The sequence below is a fragment of the Corythoichthys intestinalis genome, chromosome 20 (genome assembly GCF_030265065.1).
Source record: "Corythoichthys intestinalis isolate RoL2023-P3 chromosome 20, ASM3026506v1, whole genome shotgun sequence".
NCBI classification, from domain to species: domain Eukaryota; kingdom Metazoa; phylum Chordata; class Actinopteri; order Syngnathiformes; family Syngnathidae; genus Corythoichthys; species Corythoichthys intestinalis.
Window position 1 is genome coordinate 26,216,286 of NC_080414.1, and position 24,019 is coordinate 26,240,304.

Genomic DNA, 24,019 nt, shown 5'->3' on the forward strand with positions numbered 1-24,019 from the left:
GGGGCCGAATACTTTTGCAAGGCACTGTAGATCACAGGACTATACTTCCACCTGTCGTTAGTCATGATTTTCCTTATAAAGCAAACGCAACACACATTTTCTAGCTCTGTGCGGTAAAACCTGAAAGGGAAATGCAACTGAAAAGTGCGGTTGTGGAAAACTGTGGTGAGAGGCAGACAAAGGAAAAAAACAAGGCAATGACGCAACTAGCAACGAAGGGATATACAAACTGTCAAATAGCAGCAAGTCAATATCTTGGTAAGCCGCCTAGGATCGGTTTAACATCGATCCTAAACATCGGATTTACTATATTCACTTGGCAGCTATGCAATGGATGTAATGTGTTGAGTTTGTGTTGACGGAAAGAGGAGATAGACAAAATATTAGAGTGTGCAGCTTGGAATTAAAAGAAAGGGCACAACAGAAAGTACGGGTTTTCGACGAGCACCTGAAGGCACCATTATCCTCCACATAGTGAATGTGAGATCACTCATCTAAAATCACCGTCGTGTCACTGCTACCGACTTCAGCTCCCCACCAACAAACTCTGCATGAAGTTTTAACCATGCACATTTCGTCTCAAAGAGACTGCTGATGAGCTGGCATTGGATGCAGGTACGATGTTGGGAAGTCATCCCACAGATCTGTAACAAAACAATCTGACAAGCAGCAGAATGTGACAAAATCATGCCAGTCATCACAATAGCTTCGCTTGCTAGTTAGCACAGCTATTCTCCCAGTCCAGCCAAACCGTATTATCACCCCAGCGTGCATTGCGCGCATAAAACATGAACTAAATATTCTAGATTTTTAAATCAATGGCAATAATATAGGTTTGTAATAACTTATTTTAGTAAAAGAGGATTGTGGCTTATTAGAGCCTACGAGTCTTTAAGTGCGAGGTTCCCTTTAAAATTGTGTACATTACTGTAATGATCTTTTTTTTTTTTTTTTACTGTCCGCCAACCAGTTCAGTCTTATTACAAGTCAGAAAAACAATACCAGATATTGTTTTCAAAGATGTTTATTGAAATAAATAATTTGAAATTTTATAAACTTCAACCATTGATAATGCTATCACACAATCAGAGCCCGGAGCTGCACAATTTTCCCTCAAGTCTTTCCAAAATATGATATGGAATAAGAATGAACTTTATATCTCTTCATACTGGAAGTGATTGTTATTAATCAATAATTCAATATTTCAGTGACTGTCCTTTGACCATCACAAAACGCATTAATTTTCAAGCCAAATGTCTGAACAAATTAGAACTGGAATTCCATGGTAAAACACAACATACAGCATATGTATTGAAAACTGCACTCAGATGTGTTAACAACAGACATTCCAAGAGTTTAACCTTTAAACCCTGAGCTGGGTTAAACCAGGGTTTGTAATTAAGGTGCACTTCATTTAGCTTCCTTTTAAGTAGGCTTCCGAAATCAAGTGCTCCTAAAAGTTAGGGAACAGTTCTGTCCAGGACTACCATACATGCATCACTCCATTACAGCTGTCTGCACCCAAAGATACAAATATACAATAAACTTGTATCTTCTACATTACTTTATTTGCAGTTAATCAGTATCCCTTTCTCCCATAATCTGAGAGAGGTAAGTACGTATATGTGTACTGTACTGAATATATAAATATGACTCTCCCATATTTTGGAAGATTTCCATGATCCACTCAACATACACTTCGCAAGCATACAGCAGAAGTCAGCTGTTTTGCACATCAAATCCCCTCATTTCTGCAAGATTTTCAGTGCAGCATGCAAGTAAAAATGTGCACATTATTAAAAGTCTTTAACCCGGTCATCATCTGCTTTAACCACTTTTTTTTCTTCAATAGGGCAAGTTTTCTCTTAACAAATCAGAGCAAACTTTATTCACAATATCGTCTATAGTATTCTGCATTTCAAAGCATGCCAAAGAAATGTTTCAGTTTCTGCATAGTGCTGGCTATACGAGTGCCAAAGTTTCGATACCTTTACAAGAAGTACAAGTTGGTATGTACAGACAAAGAGTGACATAAGTAGATCCAGTATTGTGTAAACGTTAAGTGCTCAAAATATCTACATACAGTATACAAGTCTGTTGGAACTCATAGAAAGTTGAATAGAGCTGAAAAAAAGCTCCAAATGTGTGGAAGAGCTAGCAAGCGAGTGACAGAGAGCGCAGGCGCTAGTTTAAGAGTATGTTTTGTTTTCACTGCTTATAAATGCATATTCAAGTGGGATTTAAAAGACTTCTAATTTAAACAAACCTTTCCATCTCATGCACTAACATTACCCATTCGGGTGCAAATTCATCGTCTTGTTTTTCACTGTTTACCCTTCACGATTTAAGATGCAGTATGCATTACATAATGTATTCTCTAACATTGAATATTACGCTTAGTTCTACTGACACAAGGTCAAATAAAGATACAACCACATTCTACATTTGAGGTCATAGTTCTGAATGTTAAATTACAGATCAGGCCACTAGGTGACTTATTGTACTCAAACAAACAAAATGAAAACACTCGCTACAGTACATGAGATGGCAAGGAAAGCAAACTAACCCGTAAGAAAAAAAAAATCGTATGTTATTTGATTGACTTCTTGCTGGATATATGAAGTCAGTAGTCTTTAGTTATAGGCCTCACTGACACACAACACATACTGTACATAGAAATGGTTTTAAAATATGAAGTAAAATAAAGCATCTCTCTGCTTCTCTTGAATGGTTGTAGGCAAATCTCACACAAGAAAAGGAAAAGCAGCATTAAGATAACATAGGGGTGGCTGTTGCCTGGAAGCAATATTTTGGGGGCGTATCAAACATTATTAAGAGAAAGAAAAACAGAATTGAATTACAATTTCTGAGCTGTATGATCTGTAAAAGGGAATCTGAAAAAGAGAGAGAATATCAGCTCAATTTTTTCATTTTACCGGTACTTCCAATTTTGGGGAGGTATGATTTTTCTTTAGGAAAAAACGAAAAAAAAAAAAATGTTATTCTTAAAATATTAAAAACACCTATGGAATTTTCTGCTAATTTCAGACAACGGACAAATGTTGGTGCTTGACTTATGAAAATTGTGAATCCGGCAATGCAATATAAATAAATGAAAAAATATTTTTACTAGGGCTGTCAAAATTACTGCGTTAACGGGCGGTAATTGATTTTTTAAATTAATCACGGTAAAATATTTGACGCAATTAACGCACATGCCCCGCTCAAACAGAATAAAATGACAATAGTCTAATGTCCGCTTGTTACTTGTTTTTTGGTGTTTGGCGCCTTCTGCTGGCGTTTGGGTCCAATTGATATTATGGGTTAGTACCATGAGTGAGCATGGTGTAATTATTGACATCAACAATGGCAAGCTACTAGTTTATTTTTCGACTGAAAATTCTACAAATTTTAATAAAACGAAAACATTAAGAGGGGTTTTAATATAAAATTTCTATAACTTGTACTAACATTTATCTTTTAAGAACCACAAGTCTTTCCATCCATGGATCGCTTTAAGAGAATGTTAATAATGTTAATGCCATCTTGTTGATTTATTGTTATAATAAAGAAATACAGTACTTATGTACCGTATGTTGAAGGTATATATCCGTCTTGTGTCTTATCCTTCCATTCCAACAATAATTTACAGAAAAAATATGGCATATTTTATAGATGGTTTGAATTGCGATTAATTACGATTAATTCATTTTTAAGCTGTAATTAACTGGATTAAAAATTTTAATCGTTTGACAGCCCTAATTTTTACTATTAAAAATTGTTTTTTTCCACCTGACAGGTGCAAATACATAACAATTCCTGCTACAACGCTGGCTAAAACTTTGAAGTCCAACCAACATTTTTGTTTACACATCCTTCAAAGGTTTCGAATCAAAAGTATCACTACTTGCTTTGGTTCAGAGGTGGGTAGTGTAGTCAAAAATTTTACTCATGTAAGAGTACCGTTAATTACTCAAGTAAAATTAGTCAGCCAAAAAATATACTCAAGTACAAGTAAAGCATTTGGTGAAAAGAATATTCAAGTAATGAGTAACATTGTGAGTAACTACTATTTTTATAAGCAATGTCATTTTTTTTTGTCTATATGAACTGTTATTACTATACTTTGAAGTAGAATAAGTCTATACCCTACTACATAGCCACAGTAAGCCAAAGAAATACAAAGCGAGAGAAAAAAAATACAGAAATGAAGCATCATTCGTTCAACAAGCATGAGTGCCCCCTAGTGGGGAAAACTTATTTCCTCTTCTGAAACTAAAAGAATCATATCTCCGTAGTCAATTGGTGCCAAATAATAACTGGGAGAGTGGTTAAAATCCGTGCTTTCGAGTCATGATGATGGCAGCGCTCTCTGTCAAATACTTAAAATTATTTACGGTGCTTTAAAGGCACCACATGATTGAACACGCCGGCTTGATCACAGAATGGCAAGCTTTAGTCAGAGTGGTATAATGGTGTCATGTGATTATTGTTGCGACGTCTCAATGGTGAAACTGGTAGCGCTACTGTTGGCATATCTGGCAAAAGTAAATAAATATATAGTCAGTCAGTAAATAAATAGATAAAATAAAAACTCATTTGCAGAATAGAAAGGAAAAACGTAATGTCTAGTGTAGCCCAAAGTAGCGTTTCTTCTTCACAAATCTACTCAAGTATTAACTACTCTTAAAAGTACATTTTCCTCAAAAAGTTACGTTACTACCCACCTCTGCTTTGATTCTATATTAAAAGTGCACCTTTACAAGGCGTGACAGCCACATACTGTACTCCAATTACCAACTTTTATGAGGACACGTTGAGCATAAAGTATAATAACCCTTTATCATTGGAGATTAATCACGTAACAAAAATGACATCAGTCACTTGTTCATCAATCCCAAATTTGGTCAAAAAAAAAAAAAAAAAAAGAAATCCGGCAGAAATGTGATTCGACATTTACAAATCATTCAATAATTCTCAGACAACAAAATATTTCGAAATATAAATAAATAAATTTGCTTCGACCAGCAAGCAGCAATGTACAATCTTCAAAATGTTGCTTTAAAGGGGTAACACCAGAATTAAAGTTTTAGGTTGTGACTGCAAAAGTTGACTCTCTTCTTTGATTATCAGGCAAAGGAAAAATGAACCAAAGGACACATTCCTGAGTCTCTCTTAAACATTTGCACTGATTAAACTATAAAGTGCTAAAACGTACTAAATGGAAGTGTTTTGGCTGCTACAAATCAGTTTAAAGGACTATTGCACTAAGATTCCTGTTGGAGGCTCCATTACTTCATGTACAAATTATTTCAGGGAAGACGATCACAGAAAAGTGGGCGTGGAGGAAAGTTAGAAATCTTGAAAATTTGCTAAAATTGTTGTGAATGTATGTAAATATTTTAAATAATTTGTCAATGTTGGATATATGACTTTTTTGGGGGGGGGGGGGGCTGCCTTTGATTATTTTAAAACATAGAATGTGAGGCCTACCACTGTAGATTGTGCGACTTTCAAGCATTTTTTCTTTAATGTACATTTGTTTGAGCACTGCAAAACACCACACTGTTTTATAAAATATTTGCCCATTACAGTGCAACTTCTGAAGTCTAGTACAAGCAGTTGTGTGATGTTGTGTGACCCTTGTGTTTGTTCAAATGTGTTAAAAACAATATTCACATAAGACATAACTTATTGAAATAGAAACATTGGTTGCAGTGTTAAAGAACAAATAAATACAAAGTAAAAACTAGTAAAACAAATGTTTTCCCTTAGATTTTACAATCTGAATCACAGATAAGCGCATTAATTCAGATGGATGGATGATAGGATTGGATGATGGTGGATAGGACATTGCCGGTTACTTTTTTTTGAGTAGAGTCTAATGGACATTACCCATTACTTTTTGAGTCAGGGCTGAATCTGAGGATAGAACTGTGTCAGTTACAAATATTGAAGTTGCACTAAGCCAGGGATCGGCAACCCAAAATGTTGAAAGAGCCATATTAGACAAAAAAAAAAAAAAAAAAAAAGACTTGAGCCGCAAAAAAATTAAAAGCCTTATATAAGCATTATCATGCAGGCAACACATGCTGTATGTATCTACAGCCTACTATCAAATTGACTAAGTTGGTTACAAATTCATAATGAGCCTTCATGATTAAATGTTTATTTTCCCTGCAGGGCATCCTATAGAGCTGTGGTCCCCAACCTTTTTTCACCACGGACCGGTGTAATGTGGGCCTTTTTTTCACCGACCGGTATTCTATGAGATTTTGCACCTCATCAGAAATTACAATCTTGCGGTTCTACGCATGCGCGTAATGTTAAAAATGGCCGCTAATGCAGCGGTTCTAAAGTAAACACTACAAAATTTCTATAAATAAAGGAATATTAGTTATGTCTGATAATGGACGGACATGAAAAGTTCCCCTCAAACACATCCTGTGCTGGCTGCACACAACTCAACTGCATGCCGCTCTCGCACTGTTAGTCTTCGATGTGCCGTTAAGCATTTATTTACACCATATTCATGTCGCACATGTATGTTTATGATGTAACTTGTTTAGCACCTTTGGATAACACTGAGAGTCCAACTGAATGTAAACGAGGAGTAAAATATACTATGGGTGCAAATTTTGACAGAACAACAGCAATATGTGGCAGAAAATTACGGTAAATAATATATGAAATAACACCACGGGGCTATAAACGAACGTTAAGTGCACGGAAAATATAACTCTCCATACGCTGAATCAACCATTTTTAACAACTGCCTCTTCTAAAACAGCAAATATCCTTGGTCGCAGGCATAGTGAGTTCTTCTCCAACTGTGAAAGTTTTCTTGCCTTTAGCAATACGGTTTAACACGAGGGATGAAACTCTCAGTACATTTGCTTTTGTTAACTCATTTGATAGCTTTTAGCCACAAATTATGCAGAATTGACTTGGTTGTAGGCTCCTCTTCTGGTTCAACAGGTGGCCTTTTCCCAGTAAAAAAAAGCTGTCCAAAGATGTCGCCGCCCACAGCACACAGCAGCTAACATTGTTGTTTACATTGGCTGAAGCCTGGCTGCTATAGGTGTGCAAACACCCCAGTAATGGCGGCCTAGATGGCCTCTAGATGGCGACGTACACAAATCTCTACTTGGATTAGTCGATAGAGTAGACAGGCATATTGATGTCTTAAGAGGCACAGGCCAAATTGCGGTTGTTAACAAATGATTTATTATTTGTTTGCGGCCAGCTAGCAAAAGCACCACAGACTGGGGATCACTGCTATAGAGAATGACGCACTATGTGACTACTCTGTTGTAAGATGCCGGCTCAAATTTAACTTCATTACAATATTAATGAATGAGAAGAATGTTTGTGTCATGTTTTCCCTCCTACAAAAAACATATTAAAACAAAAAATATATCTCCCTCCCTCATCTTTTTCCATTTTCAAACATTTTTAAAAAAGCTCCAGGGAGCCATTAGGGCAGCGCTAAAGTGCCGCATGCGGCTCTAGGGCCGCGGGTTGCTGACCCCCGCACGAAGCTATTGGAAACCTGATGAGGTATCATTTTGTAATGGTAAAGCTATAAATATGCACAATTTATGTGCATCATAATGGTCACAATTGACTCACTGTGAAGTCAAATCAATGTGCAGGTGCCCCAAATGTCACGATTTACTGTCCTCAATTTTTAGCAAATGGGTAATGGATGTGTTGTAAAATTGTTTACTGATAAGACGTTTTAACGTCCATCAATGCGTTTCAGTGTCAGTTTAGGCTTTGTGGCCATCACACTTCTCGAACATGTACTGTAGAATCGAACATTTGGTAAACTCGACTTCTCAATGATAGAAAAAGCTAGCTTTAGAGGGTCTAAGAGTGATATATAATTGGTTATCATTGGTGTTGTGGAGCCCTACTCCAATGTCAATTGGCAAGCCATGGACAAAAGAATGATATGCTTATAAAAACTGCACAGCCTGAGCTGTCAAATGCTTACAGGCCCACGTTGTTTGAAGGATACTTGAAATGAAACCGGGGGTAAAAATAATAAAAGGTTATGTTGAATGAGTTGGGACATCATATTTTATACGAGCAATGAAAAGAAATGAAAGAAGTGGTGTTACACTCACCCTGTGTCCGAGCATCGTCATGCCTCAATGTTCTCATGTTTTTGGTAAGAATTCAGTGTTTATCTCTGGCATAATAATGTACCAAGTGGTGTTATAAATTCTTAAATGTTATGATGAAGGATTAGAAAGTCCTGGGCAGACACTTATAGCATTTTAACCATTTTGTAACTTCATATTAAAGGGATGTGCTGCTTAGATCCTCGAGAAATAACAAGTTGCCAGTAACAAACCCTAATTAAGAAAACTTCTTTTAAAAAGTGAGACCAGTGTTTATCTGCAGTGAGCGAAGCCGATGTACCGAGTTATGCTCTGCAAACGGAAAGACATACATACAGATTTTGGACTTAAACTTAACACACACAAAAATAAAGCGCACTCTCTCATTTCTTCTTGCCAGTGTTTGCATATTGTAATGTACACGAAATAATGGCGCATTCGTCTGGTCGTAAACTGTCAAACGTGTATATTTTAGTAGCTCATGATTGCTATGTACAATTTATAAGCATTCTTGGTGCTTAGGTGAAAAACAATGGACCAGTGTAATCTGAGGTAGCAAATTCAACAATGATAAATTAAACCCACTGCGGACGTCAACTCTCAGCTCAAAGTTTAGTTAGAAAACTGGGATGGGATTTCATGTTGGAAGTTTTACGTTTTGCCAATTTACATGACTGTCTGTGACACCATCTAGGTATGTTGGGGGTTTGTCACCCATGAGCAAATGTCAACATTGGTTCTGGTAGGGCAGCTGATATGTTCATCAAGAAAATTCATGGCTTTTTAACCCTCCAGTTCCCACCCTGAGGTGCAAACCAGCCAGTCAAGTGTGCTCTTGGGAGTTAGGGGGGGAGCATTTTCTCCACCTGTTGGCGCAGGACATCGGGGGCAAGGAACCGTTGACACGACGGGACAGCAGGTTTCCTGTTAGGCCAGCTAACACTATATTTTCACCAACCGGTTTGTGAGTTTCTGGAAGCGCCACTGACACATAGACTAGAATAATTGTTTCAGTGCAATAGATGATGGCTACTTGTTTCATTGTTATTCGGTCTGCTGTTTTTTTTCTCTTTGCTCGTCCGTGATAAGTCATTCAGCAGTAAAGGGATACTCCTAAGGTTAAGATAGGATTGCAGTCATTTGAGAGTGTGGTGATGTCACACTCAATCTCCATTTGGGTTGCGTGACAGAACACCTCACTGCTCTTTTTGGGGGGTAGGAGTTGAATCATGGTTGTACAGTTTAAGAGCTCTGGGTGTTCCTAAGGAAAATGAAGATTCTTGGAAGAGAGAGGCATCAACCCTCCTTTACCCTCTGGATTGATCTTAAAGGTCTTAAAGGCCTTTGAGGTCATAATGATGGGGTTTTGTTCCAAAGTTTTAAACAGAGCCAGTAGGATACAACATCTCCCTCTTTAACTCAGTGTAGAACCTTCACATTCTCTGCATCCTTCACATTTTCTTAGCTCCTCCCTGGGTCGGACCCGTGTCTCTGTGGTGTCCGTGAGTCCTGAGGTGTATGTGACTCTTGGAGTGACAACCTCCTTTGTGTTTCAGAATCCTGGGAAAATATTCCCACTGCTTCTGTTTGCTCAGCCCCAGTATCGATACACAGCTCTGAACAAAATTCCAACCCTGATCTTCTTAGCCCAGACTGTGAACCTGATCCAGCATCATTTCCTAAATCTAAATCTACTGCTGGCTCTGAAACAGTTGCACCTCCAGATTCCAATCCAACTCCAAGATGCAAATGTCCTAAAATGCTTTGTCCAGAGGAGTGTAGGTTCTGGCTGGTGTTGATAAAAGATGAGTCCTGCAGTTCTCGAGACTCAGAAGATGTGTTTGGGAACTCCTCAAAGTCCTGAGAATCCAAGATCTGGGGGAAAGGGAACAAAAGTTAGCGAGAGACAGGTTTCCGAGGTACTTCCGCTTTACTTCCGCATGTCTGCAAGTAATTTGTTTCAGAATTTCTCCATTCAAAACAACAGTGGAGCAAGAGTAACATTACCCATCAAAATCCCTTAAAAAAGGCAATTTGGAAATTCCGCATCCATCATCACGACAGGGAGGAAAACATGTTCATGAAGGCAGATGTGGAATCAAGCTCGTGCCACCTCAAAGACCTGGTGTTTTTGTAGCCATCTTGCTGCTGCGTTATGGAAGGTATAGTCTTCCTATCCCTGCATTTTCATGTGTCCGGTGCTCAAAAAATACTGAAAATAAAATCTTGTGCATGAAGCGACTTGTTGCGTTTGATAGTGTTATTACGATGGAATCCCGATCGATCGAGTCCGATCACGTCATTTTCATAGTATCGGAATCGGCAAAAAAATATCGGCCATGCCTTTTTTAAATATATATATATTTATTTAATTAAATCGTTTTCTAATTGTATTTACCGTTACAGACGTAATATGTTTCACTCTTCCAGAGTCTTTAGTTTAAGCTTAAGGTAGGGTTATCAAATTTATCCTAATAACGGCGGTAATTAATTAAAAAAAAAAATGTATCACGTTAAAATATTTAACGCAATTAATGCATGCGCTGCACGACCCACTCACGCATTGTCGCGCTCAATCTGTAATGGCGCCGTTTTACCTACAGTGGGGAGAACAAGTATTTGATACACTGCCAATGGGTTTTCCCCATATATATATTGTATATATTCTCTGTATATAGAGAGGTAAAAATCAGCGTAAAATGAGTAGAGTGAATTCTGGCAGTCTTTGGAGCCTTTTTTTAATTGGCTAAAACCTTACAATCCCTCTCCCTATGATTAGAAATATCATGGGAAGCAATGTGGGGAAGCAAGGTAGCAATTGATCTTTATCTTAACACTTTATGTTATTTGCCAACACAGAGAAGATATATCAATTGATAGCACTACGCACAGTCATGGTTCCACTTCCCATCATGCATTTGGGCATGACTACAGTATCATTTACTGAAAGCTCAACAAATACACTAGATGGCAATATTTAGTCACAATATACAAAGTCACAAGTCTTTCTATCCGTGGATCCCTCTCAAAGAAAGAATGTTTATTATGTAAATGTCATTTTGAGGATTTATTGTCATAATAAACAAATACAGTACTTATGTACTGTATGTTGAATGTATATCTTTGAGTTTTATTCATTTTTTTCTTAATCCATTGCCAAAATGTATATGATCAGGAATGATTGGAATTATATCGGGATCGGCAGATACTCAAACTAAAACGATCAGGATCGGATCGAGAGCAAAAAAACATGATCGGAACAACCCTATACGATGATGATTGTAATTATGATGATCTTTAATGTATTTACTACAACTACTGTATCTGCTGCTAGCCTGTTGCTAATCAGTACGTGTTGAATGGCACAATTATGCCAACGCATAAATGCAAGTGTTACACGTTTTTTGTTCGTTTGTTTACAGGTGGAAAATGCTGTTAGGCAGGGAAGATAAGTTGATGTGCCTCGCAACAACACTTACTGTACGTTGATGGACATATATCGAGACTACGTGCGTTCTACCGGGGGCGGCCGAGAGGCTGGGGATGGAGACGGTGGCTCGCCTCGCGGCGGACCATAAGCTCTATCCCAAGATCCAAGATCGAGATTTTTAACTGCAGCAAGTTAAAGATACACTATTGGAGCTGGAATTACCAAGGACAGCAGGATAAAGTCCGTCTGGATGCCGCCGAGGGGCTCTGTGATGTCAGGTGAAAGTTTGGAGAAGCTCCCTTAAGCTCTGCTGTCTGATAACACATCCTCGTATGCTCAACCTTTGTTAATATTTTTCTAATCATTTTACAAATTGTGATATATTGAGCTGCTTTGCACATGCACCAATCGTTTTAAATAAAACAAGAAATGGAATCATGTGTCCAAATGTTCAACTGCATAGTATTTCCTTCTAACAACAAAATCCGTGTCAGTATTCTGTAGTATTCGGCAAATGTAATATAATTTGTAATTTCACCTCATTTTGATCACCCAAGTGGCCGGCGTATCAGTCTATACCTCACATCAACACAGGCTGACAGGTTGTTATAATTTTCTCCACGAGTGATCAACGAAGTGATAAGAACAATCATACAATCTCTCTACATCTTATCTACGTCGTGCTGAATCCATTTTTGGAGATTCCAAATTGATTGATTACTTGATTTTTCAAACTATAGCTGAATTGAAAATCAATCATGGAGACACCCAGAGAACTGAGTCAGAATGCTTTCAAGTCTTGTGTCAGGAGAGTCATCTGCATTTTCCACACACCTAACCAATGGTGAATAATTAATATTCAGCTTGTATTTTTCTTCATACTATTTACTCAGTCACCTATGATAGTACAGTGTAGGGACAAACAAACACACTGACAGCCACCTAAAAAGGTTATTACGTATAGATGCCGAAAAACCACAGTATAAAAGCACACGTCAAAATTGAAGCTCCTCAATTCACTTGAAACCAAAATGACAAAACATGGCAGTAGGGGCACTTTATTCTACAGGAATATGAAGCTCCTCAGTAACTGTTACAAAATATATGTCGAAAATGTATTTTACCTGTGATACGGAGGTCAGCGTGTTTGTCTCTAGATGTGAAATAGGCGGAACCTGTTTTTCACCAGTGCCTGGATCAGCGCATGGTGAGGCCTGTGAATAAGATAGCATTATTACAGCATAAACTGTTGTCCAATTCATTCACAGCATTTTTTTGGGTTTGTTTGAGATGTCTTGCTAAGTGCTTTGTGCATAAATTGTACATTGTTACATTTCTACCTGAGGCGGTGAAGATACAGCACTATACGCAGGGGGAACCAGAGCCATCTGTCTCTGCAGAAGCTGCATGATCGTTCCAATATCTGCTGACATGCGACTCTCTAATCTGAACACAATATGAACACAATATGCACAGTTAAGGTGCTGCACATACATGTACACAGTGGCGTGCACAGACAATTTGGGAGGCAGGTGCTCAGAGGTAAAAAACCACACAAAAAAAGGGCACCTTTTGCGGCGTATATAACTGCCAGCCCAGCTGCCTTGTTAGAACAATGTGAATTAATGTGAATTAATGAAAGAAAGAAAAACATTACAGATTTACTACATAATCAGATATGTTTTTAAATAAATAGAAACTTATTCCAAACTACCAAGCAGGGCCGGCCCAGGCCATTTGGGGGCCCTAAGCAAAATAATGCCAAGGAGCCCATATTTTTGTAAAAATGGAATAAAATTGTAACCTTATGTGCATCTTTCTTGATTCTTGATCTCATAATAATGTACACGACATTGCCAAGCATTGAATTGTACATTTGGGGAAATCATCATCTGTACAACATACTGACAAGCTCAGCTGACAACAACGTTCAAGTCGGAGTGTCTTGCACAACAACAACTTCAACAACATGCTCTATTACCTTGATACTATTGTTTCTTTTCTTCTCCGATTTTCTTCTTCTTTTGTTTCTCTGCTCCAAAGGATAAATTCTCTTCGACATATTTGTGCATCTATTTTCCAAGCAAGTTTGAGCACCAATCATCGCAAAGCAGGTTCAACGTCACTCCCCAGGTTGCCAGATTGTAATGACAAGAAAATGGATTTTTGCATAGATAAATGGCAATGCGCGCTACATTATTCACGATGCTCCATTAACAACGTATAAAATGCGGTTGCCAGATTGGGGGCCCCCTAGTGGTGGCCCTAAGCAGCTGCATAGTCTGCATATATGCTGGGCCGGCCGTGCTAGCAAGGGTCAACAAAACATGGTAACAGCCGAAATAAAATACTAACAGTGCAAATGATAATTATTCCTGCTTTAAAGGAACAATCTCCTTGGTGCCATGTTTTGAAGATCCCGATAATCTCACTATGGTTTATCTCGACAATATGACCAACAACATGAATAAACCTGCTTGGTGACAGTACAACACGGCACACACACTACACAACTAATTTTATGTTTGGTATTTAGCAAATAAATTATACTTATAGGCTGCTTTAAACTTGTTGTCATAACAGTGTATCTGTGTGCCCATAGTCAAACGAGGGAACCGACAGTTTTCTTGGAGTCTATTATTCACTTTATTCTACATGCAATCAAGTCTCACTTCCTCCAGGTGAGTTTAAAAATTGTGTACTGTAACGTCCATAAGTTCGTGTGGCCTCTAAAGAGATGCATTCCTGAATCTTCTCCTTCCTAACCCTCAGCCGGGGGTATTAGAGTATATATTTTGTGTGTGTTTATTTGGATTCTTATTAGATTTTGTTAAGCAGCAACATTCTCCTGAAATAGCAGTACTTAAATTAAACAGGTAAACACATGACTAAATATTGAGCTATAATATATAGTTCTATTTATTTTTTCTACCGACAGTGGTTGTGTGCTGGTCGCCACATCTATTAATTGATTTATGGCGAGCGGCTAGCCTAGCTTGGTTAACAGGTGGGACAGGGCAGTCGGCTAATTTAGAGAATTGCACAGAGAGAAAGGCTACGTCACAAGAAAAATAATTAACAGAGGTTTAGGGCGCACACAATTATACTCGAGATTTGGCTCATTATGTGTTACCTCTGCGTTGGGGCTGTATGCACAGCCGTGGATGGTAGATATTGTACGTGCAGCTCGTGATGCAAATAATGTGCCGCCTACCAAAGTTCGTGTCCAAGCTGCGCGTTAACGTTGACAAATAATGGGCGGTACACACCTCACGGGAGGATGTGTGTTTGCGCGTTTGGAGGACAGAGGGCGCTCCCACAGTGATTCTGGCTGCAGCACTTGGGAGTATGGTTGGGCATCGTTTGAATTTGAACGGTTCCGATTCCAGTTCCAAACGATTCTCGATTCTGATTCTTTTAATAGGCAGGGTAAAAAAATGCATAGTTTGTATTAATTGATATTAACTTTCAATTAACTTTGCAATGAATTCCTCATAGGGCCATTTTTAGATTGTACAGTATCAGTCTTCGAACTTGAATATGATGAAGTTTCTTTCCACAGGAGTGCACTTCCACTAAGATATTTATTTTTCAAAAGCTCACGGAGGAAACATTTACACATATTCTTTTGCCTATGTGTTAGAGTGTCTTATGCTGCAGGCATTTATTGTATTGCATCATTTGTTGTTGTGGTCTACGAGTTAGTTAAGGGCTGAAGATGTTTTGAAGGTGTTTTGTACCTTTATCTTAAGTTGGATTTCTTTCTAGACTGATATATTGTTCATCTGCCCACAAGATGTCACTATTGTAACTCCGGACTCTACAGTTTTTCTTTGGTTTTGCTATGTGCGCTTGGCTTCCCCTACTGGTGACTTACTGGAAGCAGCAGGCGAAAAGAAAATTACTTTATTTGGAAAAGAATCCTTGAGGTGTACAGAAGCTGCACAGCTCCTCTGCACTTGTTGGGAACCCTTGATAAAACAAAATCTGTAAGTTTGCACGTTTTAACAGAGGGTCTGATATAATATCGGTGTGTTTATTGTGTTACTTTGTTGTCGTCATTTGTGTGAAGCGAAGCAACGCATTTTTGTACTAAACTAAATTAGCTCCTCATGTTGTTTCTTCTTCGTGGTGTTCGGCAGCTATTTTTTCCGGTCGGCGCTCAGGGCATCAAAACTTGGAATTGAAATTAAAAAAAATTGAACGGTACCGGGTGAACCGGAGTGTTAGTCCCGGATCCCATTGATGCTCGATACCCAACCCTACTTGGGAGGGCACTTGCATTACGAACATAATAATGACCATGACTAATTAACCTTGAAAAGGGACAGGGCCAGTGCCTGAGCACCACCTAGCATCTACAGTATGTGTGCACGCCACTGCATGTACAGTTCACTAGTAAATACTCAGCTATTTGTACCTGTTAAGTTGTTTTTGTAACAGATCTAGGCGTGTGTCCAATTGGTTGCGTTGCTGGCGGCTCAAGCTGTGCAAAGGTGTGCTGAGGGCAGGGGGAGAGGCTATGCTACAGCTGGGTACTTCCTGGTACTGACCACCGCCTCGATTTTCATTCCAGAAACTGAAGATGTTCGACACACCTGAGAGGGCCCCTTAAGAAAAAAGAGAGGCGGAGGCTGAATGAAATATTAAAGCTCCTTAATATATAAATGCAACAACATTTTTACCTGACAGTGCATTGCAAGTGTTGCCAGTCTTGACCTCTCCATCCACGTCTGTGTTCTCAGTGAAGTTTTTCTGTGTTGCCTGAACATGATGGTTCTCCAACATTGCCGATGAGGGAGCAAGGCTGGTTACAACAGACTCCTCACCCTTCGAGATCAGGTTACAATTATGTGATTTACAAGGGACGACGCAAAGAAATTGTTTGTGTGTAGGGAGGGGGACCGGTTGGTTATACCTCATCATCACTAGAATGGGAAGACACTGAGCTTCGATACTGCCTCTTTGCTGCCTCTTGACGTTTTTGGTTGTGGGACGCTTCCCTCTCTCTTCTTCTGTTTACAGACTTTTGGGTCTTTTTAATTTCACCAACATCGGCATCATCTGTTCAAGGAATCCCGTTGGGGAAAAGAAAAATTGTAAAAGGTGCTTTTTTACTTTATCATTTGGTAAAAAAATTAGTTCCAATAAGTCTTAAAGAGGATGTGTTACCCTTCTCGGTGCGTCGCCTGAATGATAATTTGCGTCTGCGTAATTTGTTGAATCCCCCACATTTAGACTCATCGCTACTGGGAGAGCCAGGGATCATGTTGGTCTGAAAAGAGACATAGCCAGATTTTTAAAATGGCATAGCAGGGATTAAAATACACTATACCATAGATTTCATAATGATGTTGAAGGGTCAGATTCGAGCTTCACTGCGCCACGCCTTCAAGTAAGGGGCCATCCCACAATCTGCATCAGTTATTCACAGTCGGTCGCAGCGACACATGGAGCGATCCAACACCGGATTTAAGTTGAAAAAGTATGAAAGCTGTACCGCATACAAACAGTAAGGATTGTCTCAGGATTGATTTGTTCGAGGATTCAAGGGAATTATTATATTTTTCGTTTTTTCACAAGAATTTTCAACGTAAAAAGCTCTTTGTTGTAAGGCTGCCACCACATTGTCTAACAGACTGGCATCATTCTTCGACATATTTACGTAAAATAAAATGCTAACTGCACAGTTTTTTGCTTTTAACCAAGAATCAAGACTGTTTCACATCCATATCTAGAAAGAATTTAGGGATTTAAACATTTATTCACAAGAATTTTCACCAGAAAAACTCTATTTATATATGGCGGCTGCCACATTGACTGACAGACGAGCATCGTACTTCGACATATTACGTAAAATAAATGCTAACTGCACGTTTTTCTTTTTCTTCTTTTTTTGCTTTTAACCAAGAATTGAGACTGTTTAACATCCATATCTATCAATAATTCAGGGATTTAAGCATTTATTCACAACAATTTTCACTGGAAAAGGTCTGTTTAAATATGGCGGCCGCCACATTGACTGACAGACGAGCATCGTACTTCGACATATTCCCGTAAAATAAATGCTAACTGCGTATTTTTTTTTCTTTTAACCAAGAATCCTGACTATTTTACGTCCATATCTACAAAGAATTCAGTGATTTAAGCATTTATTCACAAGAATTTTCAACGAAAAAAAATTCTTTGTGATTCCATTCGGTCAGCTTTAATGGCCACGCCAACAATGCAGGCCGCCTATTAATCGGCCCAGTGTCCTGTCAATATCATTATGAAGTCTATGACTATACCATTTGAGAAAAAATACTAATAATATACAGTACATTTTTGTTTATAAAACTCACATCACGTAGGTTGAAAGTAATTTCCAGGTTGTTCCAGAAGTGTTCTGCAAATTCAGGATACATGTCGAGCACTTCTAGAACATCTTCCCTGAATATTTTGTGAAGGTCACAGTAGGTTAAAGCCCTCACATCCGCGTTGGATTTTCCGGGTCGTGCATACAGGTTGATAGGTTCACCAAATATGTCATTCTTTCCTGAAAATAACAGGCAGATAAATGAGAAAATGGCAACACTGTGAAGCTCTGCCAGAGCGACTTTCATGAAATGAATTGTCTGCAGCACACATTGTTTAATACTGTCTCTATATGTGAATACATTTTATGTTAAAATGACTTCTTCTGGCTAGAAAGGTCACCAAAACATCATGTTAAAAATGAATTCCATCCCTGATCTTATTAGACAATTTTAGGGAAACTGGATCCGACTATATTGAGAAATGTTAAGAAAAATTCTGGACATGGTACATTTGGTCAAAATGTCAACATTTATTAGAGTAGCATGCCATTTTCTTCTCTTGAGACCATTCATGGTCATTGAACTGAATTCATATATAGGACTCCATCTCCATGGTATAAATAAATTGGGACTAAAGGTCCAAGTGGAAAGACAGTCATGTCCGAAGTTCTATCCAATCTGTTTGTTTGTCTGAGAATGTTATGTACTGTATGTACTGTACACATTAGTATCATAACCAGCAGAGGGCGCCGATAACTAATATTTGTTGCTTGCATAAGACTGACTCAAACGAAATGTATTTGAATAATTTATCAAGAGAATTTAAGTATAAGATTTAAGAAATTTAATTAAAAGTAAAACCAGTTACCTAATATTGCAACCACAACGTCTCCTCTTAGTATCTCTATGGATCCTCTTGATATAAAGTAGATAGCAGTCAGGACGTCCCCAGCGTGGACAAGCGTGTCACCCGGGGGTGCGTGGGTGGTCTTAAACTTCATGGCCAATGCCCGGAGGCAGCCCTTGGTGGAGCCTTTAAAAGCCTTACAGTTCTGCAGCAAAGTCCGGTTGAGATGGAGACAGATGTCCGCCTGAAGACACTCTGGGAAACCTTTTAACACCTGGGGGATAGGTTGGTGGGGATTGGAGGGAAAGGGTAAAGAGGACAAGATCCAAAGAAGCCAGGATAAATGAAGGGGGGAGGAAGATTTGGGCAGGCGATGAACAAGGATTGAGATTGTCATGGGGAAAAAGGCAGAAAATACCAAGAAGGGTAAGGTACGGTAAGGAGTGTGAGGAGACAATGGGAAAGAAGGAAGGTTAAAAGTGTTAGAAACACAGCTGTCGAATTGACAGAGGAGTATGAATACATGCCATAAGCATAAGTAGCAGATTAATGAATATTAAATTAGTAAGTAGTAGTACCCAAAATAATCACTGAAGCAAATGTTTAAATTCTGCGGAAACTTTCAGAACTGTTATTTTTTTGTTACAAGATCACGGTTAAAACAAAAAAGTGCTGCGTTTTTCCTCTCTATTTCTTTAACAGACAAGTGCCAAAAAAGTGCTGGTGCTTTAAAGAGAAGTGCCAAAAAAGCTGTTGCATAGTTTTGTTTTATTTTGTTTTTTGTTATGAGCTAAATTGTGAAATTAAATTACAAGCTCGACAAAATTAAAACTAATAAATCAACGAAATCTATGAAGAACATTGCAGTGAAGAAAGAGCGAATCCACAACAAACAATGTTTGCTCACTTTAGTTGTATTAAATGAAATACAGTTAAGAACAGTCATGGGACAAACTTTTTGGAGGTCTGCGCTTCATTAAGTGTCTACCTTTACCTGAAACGACACACGTCAGCAGTTTGTGAGTTTTAACAGTGTATCTCTATTGTTTTCTGGAGGTTCACTGCAAAATTAAGCTGTGGTAGTTGTGAATGCTTCTCCAGGAACAATGTGGGCCGGCCCCGTAGAGTGTTATTATTGTGAAGAATAGGTGCAATTTTAATGTGTTTGTTGCAAGCATTGGGAGCCTCCAGTCCTGTTAGGTGGCAATTTTGGACCACTCATAACTCTGACTGACTGCTCAGAGCACAATTGTGCATGAAACACCCCCATTACGTACATCCCGTATTCTCCCTTGCATCCTCACTCAAAAAAATGAAACATGGTATTTATGCAACAACCTTATTTCAAGTGGCTTCACACAACTGATTTAAGTAAGAGTTAATAACCTACTTGAACACGTTAAGCAATTCCTATTCAAACCTTTTACATGCAATATGTGTAACCACACTCAAAAAATGAAACATAGTATTTATGCAAGAACCTTACTTAATGCACACATCTGCTTTAAGTAACTATTACCATATTGGACCGAATATAAGATGGTGTTTTTTTTGGCATTGAAATAACACTGAAAAAGTGGGGATCGTCTTATATTCGTGGTCCAGACATTATACCCATTCACGACGCTAGATGGCGCCAGATATCATTGAAGCGATGTTCTGTCATGACAGATCTCAGCTACTCTCCCCATTCACGACGCTAGATGGCGCCAGATATCATTGAAGCAAGCGATGTTCTGTCATGACAGATCTCAGCTACTCTTTTTAGTTTAACCAGTTTGCATTATTTTATTGGAATGTTTTTTCCTTATTCAGATTTGTTTCAAGACTACAGTTACAGTTAGACTTCACTTTGATGGTTAATGCAGTTATTCGATTTTGGTGTTTTATCACAACAGATTGGTTTATTTACATTTCAAAAACCAGAAGCCATTCATTTACGAATGTGATTGCACTTTAGTTTACATATTTAAATGTTCAGATATTCAGATTTGAATGAGGCAAAATAACATGCTTTTTCTCTCACATATATTGTTATAATCATTTGCTTCGGATGTACTGTAATTATTTTTGTATAAAAATGAATTTGGTGTTCAAAAAGTCTTTTTTCAAACTTGAGTCTTGAAAAAGAGGAGGTCGTCTTATAATCAGGGCCGTCTTATATTCGGGCAAATACGGTAAGTTGTGTCGTTAAATGAAAAGTGCCTTAATTATTCAAGCAAGCCTCAATAAACTACAATTCATATTCAAACCTTTTACACTCAAAATGTGTAACCATAGACTTCATAATGTATTGACGGGTCAGATCAATCATGCACTGCAACTCACATTCAAGTAGGGGGCCGCCCATATCAAGAGGAGCTATTCATAAACACACGCACGCAGCGATCTAACGGCCGATTTCTGTTGAAAAAGTATGAAAGCTGTACCGCATACAAACAGGAAGGATTGTCTCAGGAGAGATTTGTTCGTTTGTTTTGAAATGTTGTGAAAAAAAAAATCAATGGGAGAAATTAGCCGTTACTGCAGTGGCATCATAATTCGAAATATTTACGTAAAATAAATGCTAACTACGCATTTTTAAATTTTCTTTTAACCAAGAATCGAGACTGTTTTACGTCCATATCTATAAAGAATTCTGGGATTTAAGCATTTATTCCCAAGAATTTTCACTGGAAAAGCTCTGTTTCCATCAGGCGGCCGCTAGCTACATTCTCTAACAGACTAGCATTGTACTTCGACATATTTACTTAAAATAAATGCTAACTGCACGTTTTTGTTGTTGTTGCTTTTAACCAAGAATCAAGACTGTTTTACGTCCATATCTATAAAGAATTCGAAGATTTAGGTAATTATTCACAAGAATTTTCAATGAAAAAAGCTTTTTGTCTGTGATTCCACTCGGTCAGCTTTGATGGCCTTGCGAACAATGCAGGCCCCCTATTTAACGGACCCGCGCCCCATGTCCCTACATTATGAAGTCTATGTGTGTAACCACCTTTTGTTTTCTTACAATAGGAGTTTTAATTATAAATATTCATTGTGATGTTGCTAGTATTCTGGATGGGTTAGAGATCCTAGTGCAGAACAAATGTACCCTACTGTTGCGCTGACGAGAGGTAACACAGGGACTTTGCATGCCTTAAGTAAGCATAGAAGTCAGCCTTACTATTTTGTGTTTTTTCAACCGAACACACTCCAGCTATTTACAGACAACACTACTTACAGTTGTGGCATCACTTCACCCACAAGTCTTTGTGCCTGCTTTATTTTCTGACACCTGCACCTAAACTGGGTTTGGCTGATTGACTCTGCTATAACATTTAACTTTGCCAGGGGTGTCTGTGTTCAACTCACGTAATTGACACTGCACCAAGAGCGGTCTTAACACTGCTAGTGTTAAAACAACACCCCAATCAACACCAATCAAGTCAAAAATAATGGTAACACTTTATAATAACTATCCGTTTACTAGTTAGTAGATCATTAATAAACTGTTGATAAATGATTTATTGTTGATTTGTGAAGTATTTGTTCACAGTTTGTTAAGCATTTACAGGGTGTTCTTAACCTGAAACACAGTTTGTGTAGAAACGTTTCAAGTTTTTGTGTGTAACGTTTGGCATTTCTATCTTTTCAGGTTAAGAAATGCCGTTCACTTCAAAAGAAAAGGCATTTTGATAAGGCATTTTGCAGGCAGCGCTCATGTTGCATATTTATGAAAATCTGCCATAAACCAACAAATATTTGTACTTTTCTTTGTATATTTAACAAATAAAACTTATGACCTTCAAAATAACGTGTATATAGTTTTATTAAGATCTATCAACTAGCATGGGCATTTAGAATGGGGTCAACCATATTGGAACACCCTGTAAATGCTTAACAAACTGTTAAATACTTCACAAATCAGCAATAAATCATTTATCAACAGTTTACTAATGATCTATTAACTAGTAAAACGGATAGTTATTATAAAGTGTTACCAACATAATATACCAAAAAAAAATCAACTCCAAAGATTTTACTGTGTATGGCAATCTCAGAGGGACAAAAGTCATGCAATTTGTGCAATCACGTTACATATATGTTAAGCAATGATTTTTCGTAAGTGTTTTAAATGACTCTCCTACATGATAAATACAACAATGGGTTCAGTAATTTGTTAAAAAAAAAAAAAAAAAAAAAAAAAACAACAAAGCTAATATGTATATACAATGAAAAATCAACTATTTGAAATTTAATTTAATTTAATCATGTTACATATATATTGAGCAATGCTTTTTCATAAGTGTTTTAATTTACTCTCTTACACGGTAAATACAACAATGGATTCAGTAATGTGTAAAAACACAAAGCTAATGTGTATATACAATGAAAAACACCTATTTAAAAGTTAAAATCACGTTATGTATATATTAAGCAATGCTTTTTCATAAGTGTTTTTAATGGACTCTTACATGATAAATACAGCAATGGATTCAGTAGGGTGTAAAAACACAAAACTAATGTTTATATACAATGAAAAACACAGATTTGAAAGTTAAAATAGTGCATGTGCAATTTTTTGAGTGCAGTTACTTTATTCATTCCAAACACCACAGAGTTCTATGACTTTTGTTATGTTTTCTGCCTTGACTATGTTGACTGTTTCTGTCACCAATTTGGTTTCGTTTAGTCTTCCCTTTGTCCATGATGAATGCACACATGCTAGTGTATGTTCGAAATGAAGAACAAGTGAATAAAACTTGACTTTTAAAGGTGCAAGTTTGCTCCTAGAAGGTGCTGAAGTTGACATCTACGAGACCTTTCTATGGTTAATGGTGCGGCAAACATTTGCTGTACTGTTAACTTTGAAGGATATGCTTTTATTTCACAATGCATAAATATGAACTGTCAGAATGCATTACTGGTGTTTTTGCCTCAACTTTTCTTCCGAGCATGGCTTCTGTTAAAAGAGTAAAGCATATTCACCCTTAGTAAACTTTGGAACCTTTTTCTGTTATTTGACAAAAACTCACCTCTTTCCTGGATTTGTGCTCTCTGAAATGCCTTAATATGCCAGAAAAAGCAGCTAAAACCTATTTTTACCCTTGTGGATTCAGATGGTTGGCATATTTTATGTGGGGAAACCCATTTTTCATTATTCACAGGAAACAACTGTCTGCATTTGTGTTCAGGCCAAAGCAATCAAATTTCTGCTTTTCTACCATCTTGAAGCATCTGAAGGTTATTAAACACCTTTTTTTCTTTTAGTTAATTACGTGATTGGTAACACAGCACAGCTTCGACTACAAAAATAGGTATTAAAGCA

The 24,019-nt window shown here is 37.8% G+C and overlaps 1 protein-coding gene across 2 annotated transcripts in view; it reads right to left on the reverse strand.

Moving 5' to 3' along the window:
* Positions 1 to 1,040: 1,040 nt before the first annotated feature.
* The window catches only part of kcnh2b (potassium voltage-gated channel, subfamily H (eag-related), member 2b), a 373,189-nt gene continuing 350,210 nt past the window's right edge, over positions 1,041 to 24,019 (reverse strand). For both annotated transcript variants that reach the window (XM_057824262.1, XM_057824263.1), the window contains 9 exons: positions 18,727 to 18,979; positions 17,904 to 18,097; positions 16,732 to 16,834; positions 16,478 to 16,623; positions 16,245 to 16,389; positions 15,980 to 16,169; positions 12,900 to 13,005; positions 12,684 to 12,773; positions 1,041 to 10,004 (listed from right to left, as the gene is read on the reverse strand). In XM_057824262.1, the coding sequence (XP_057680245.1) occupies positions 9,591 to 10,004; positions 12,684 to 12,773; positions 12,900 to 13,005; positions 15,980 to 16,169; positions 16,245 to 16,389; positions 16,478 to 16,623; positions 16,732 to 16,834; positions 17,904 to 18,097; positions 18,727 to 18,979 (1,641 nt within the window). In that variant the 3' untranslated portion in view covers positions 1,041 to 9,590. The remainder of the gene's footprint in view (positions 10,005 to 12,683; positions 12,774 to 12,899; positions 13,006 to 15,979; positions 16,170 to 16,244; positions 16,390 to 16,477; positions 16,624 to 16,731; positions 16,835 to 17,903; positions 18,098 to 18,726; positions 18,980 to 24,019) is intronic.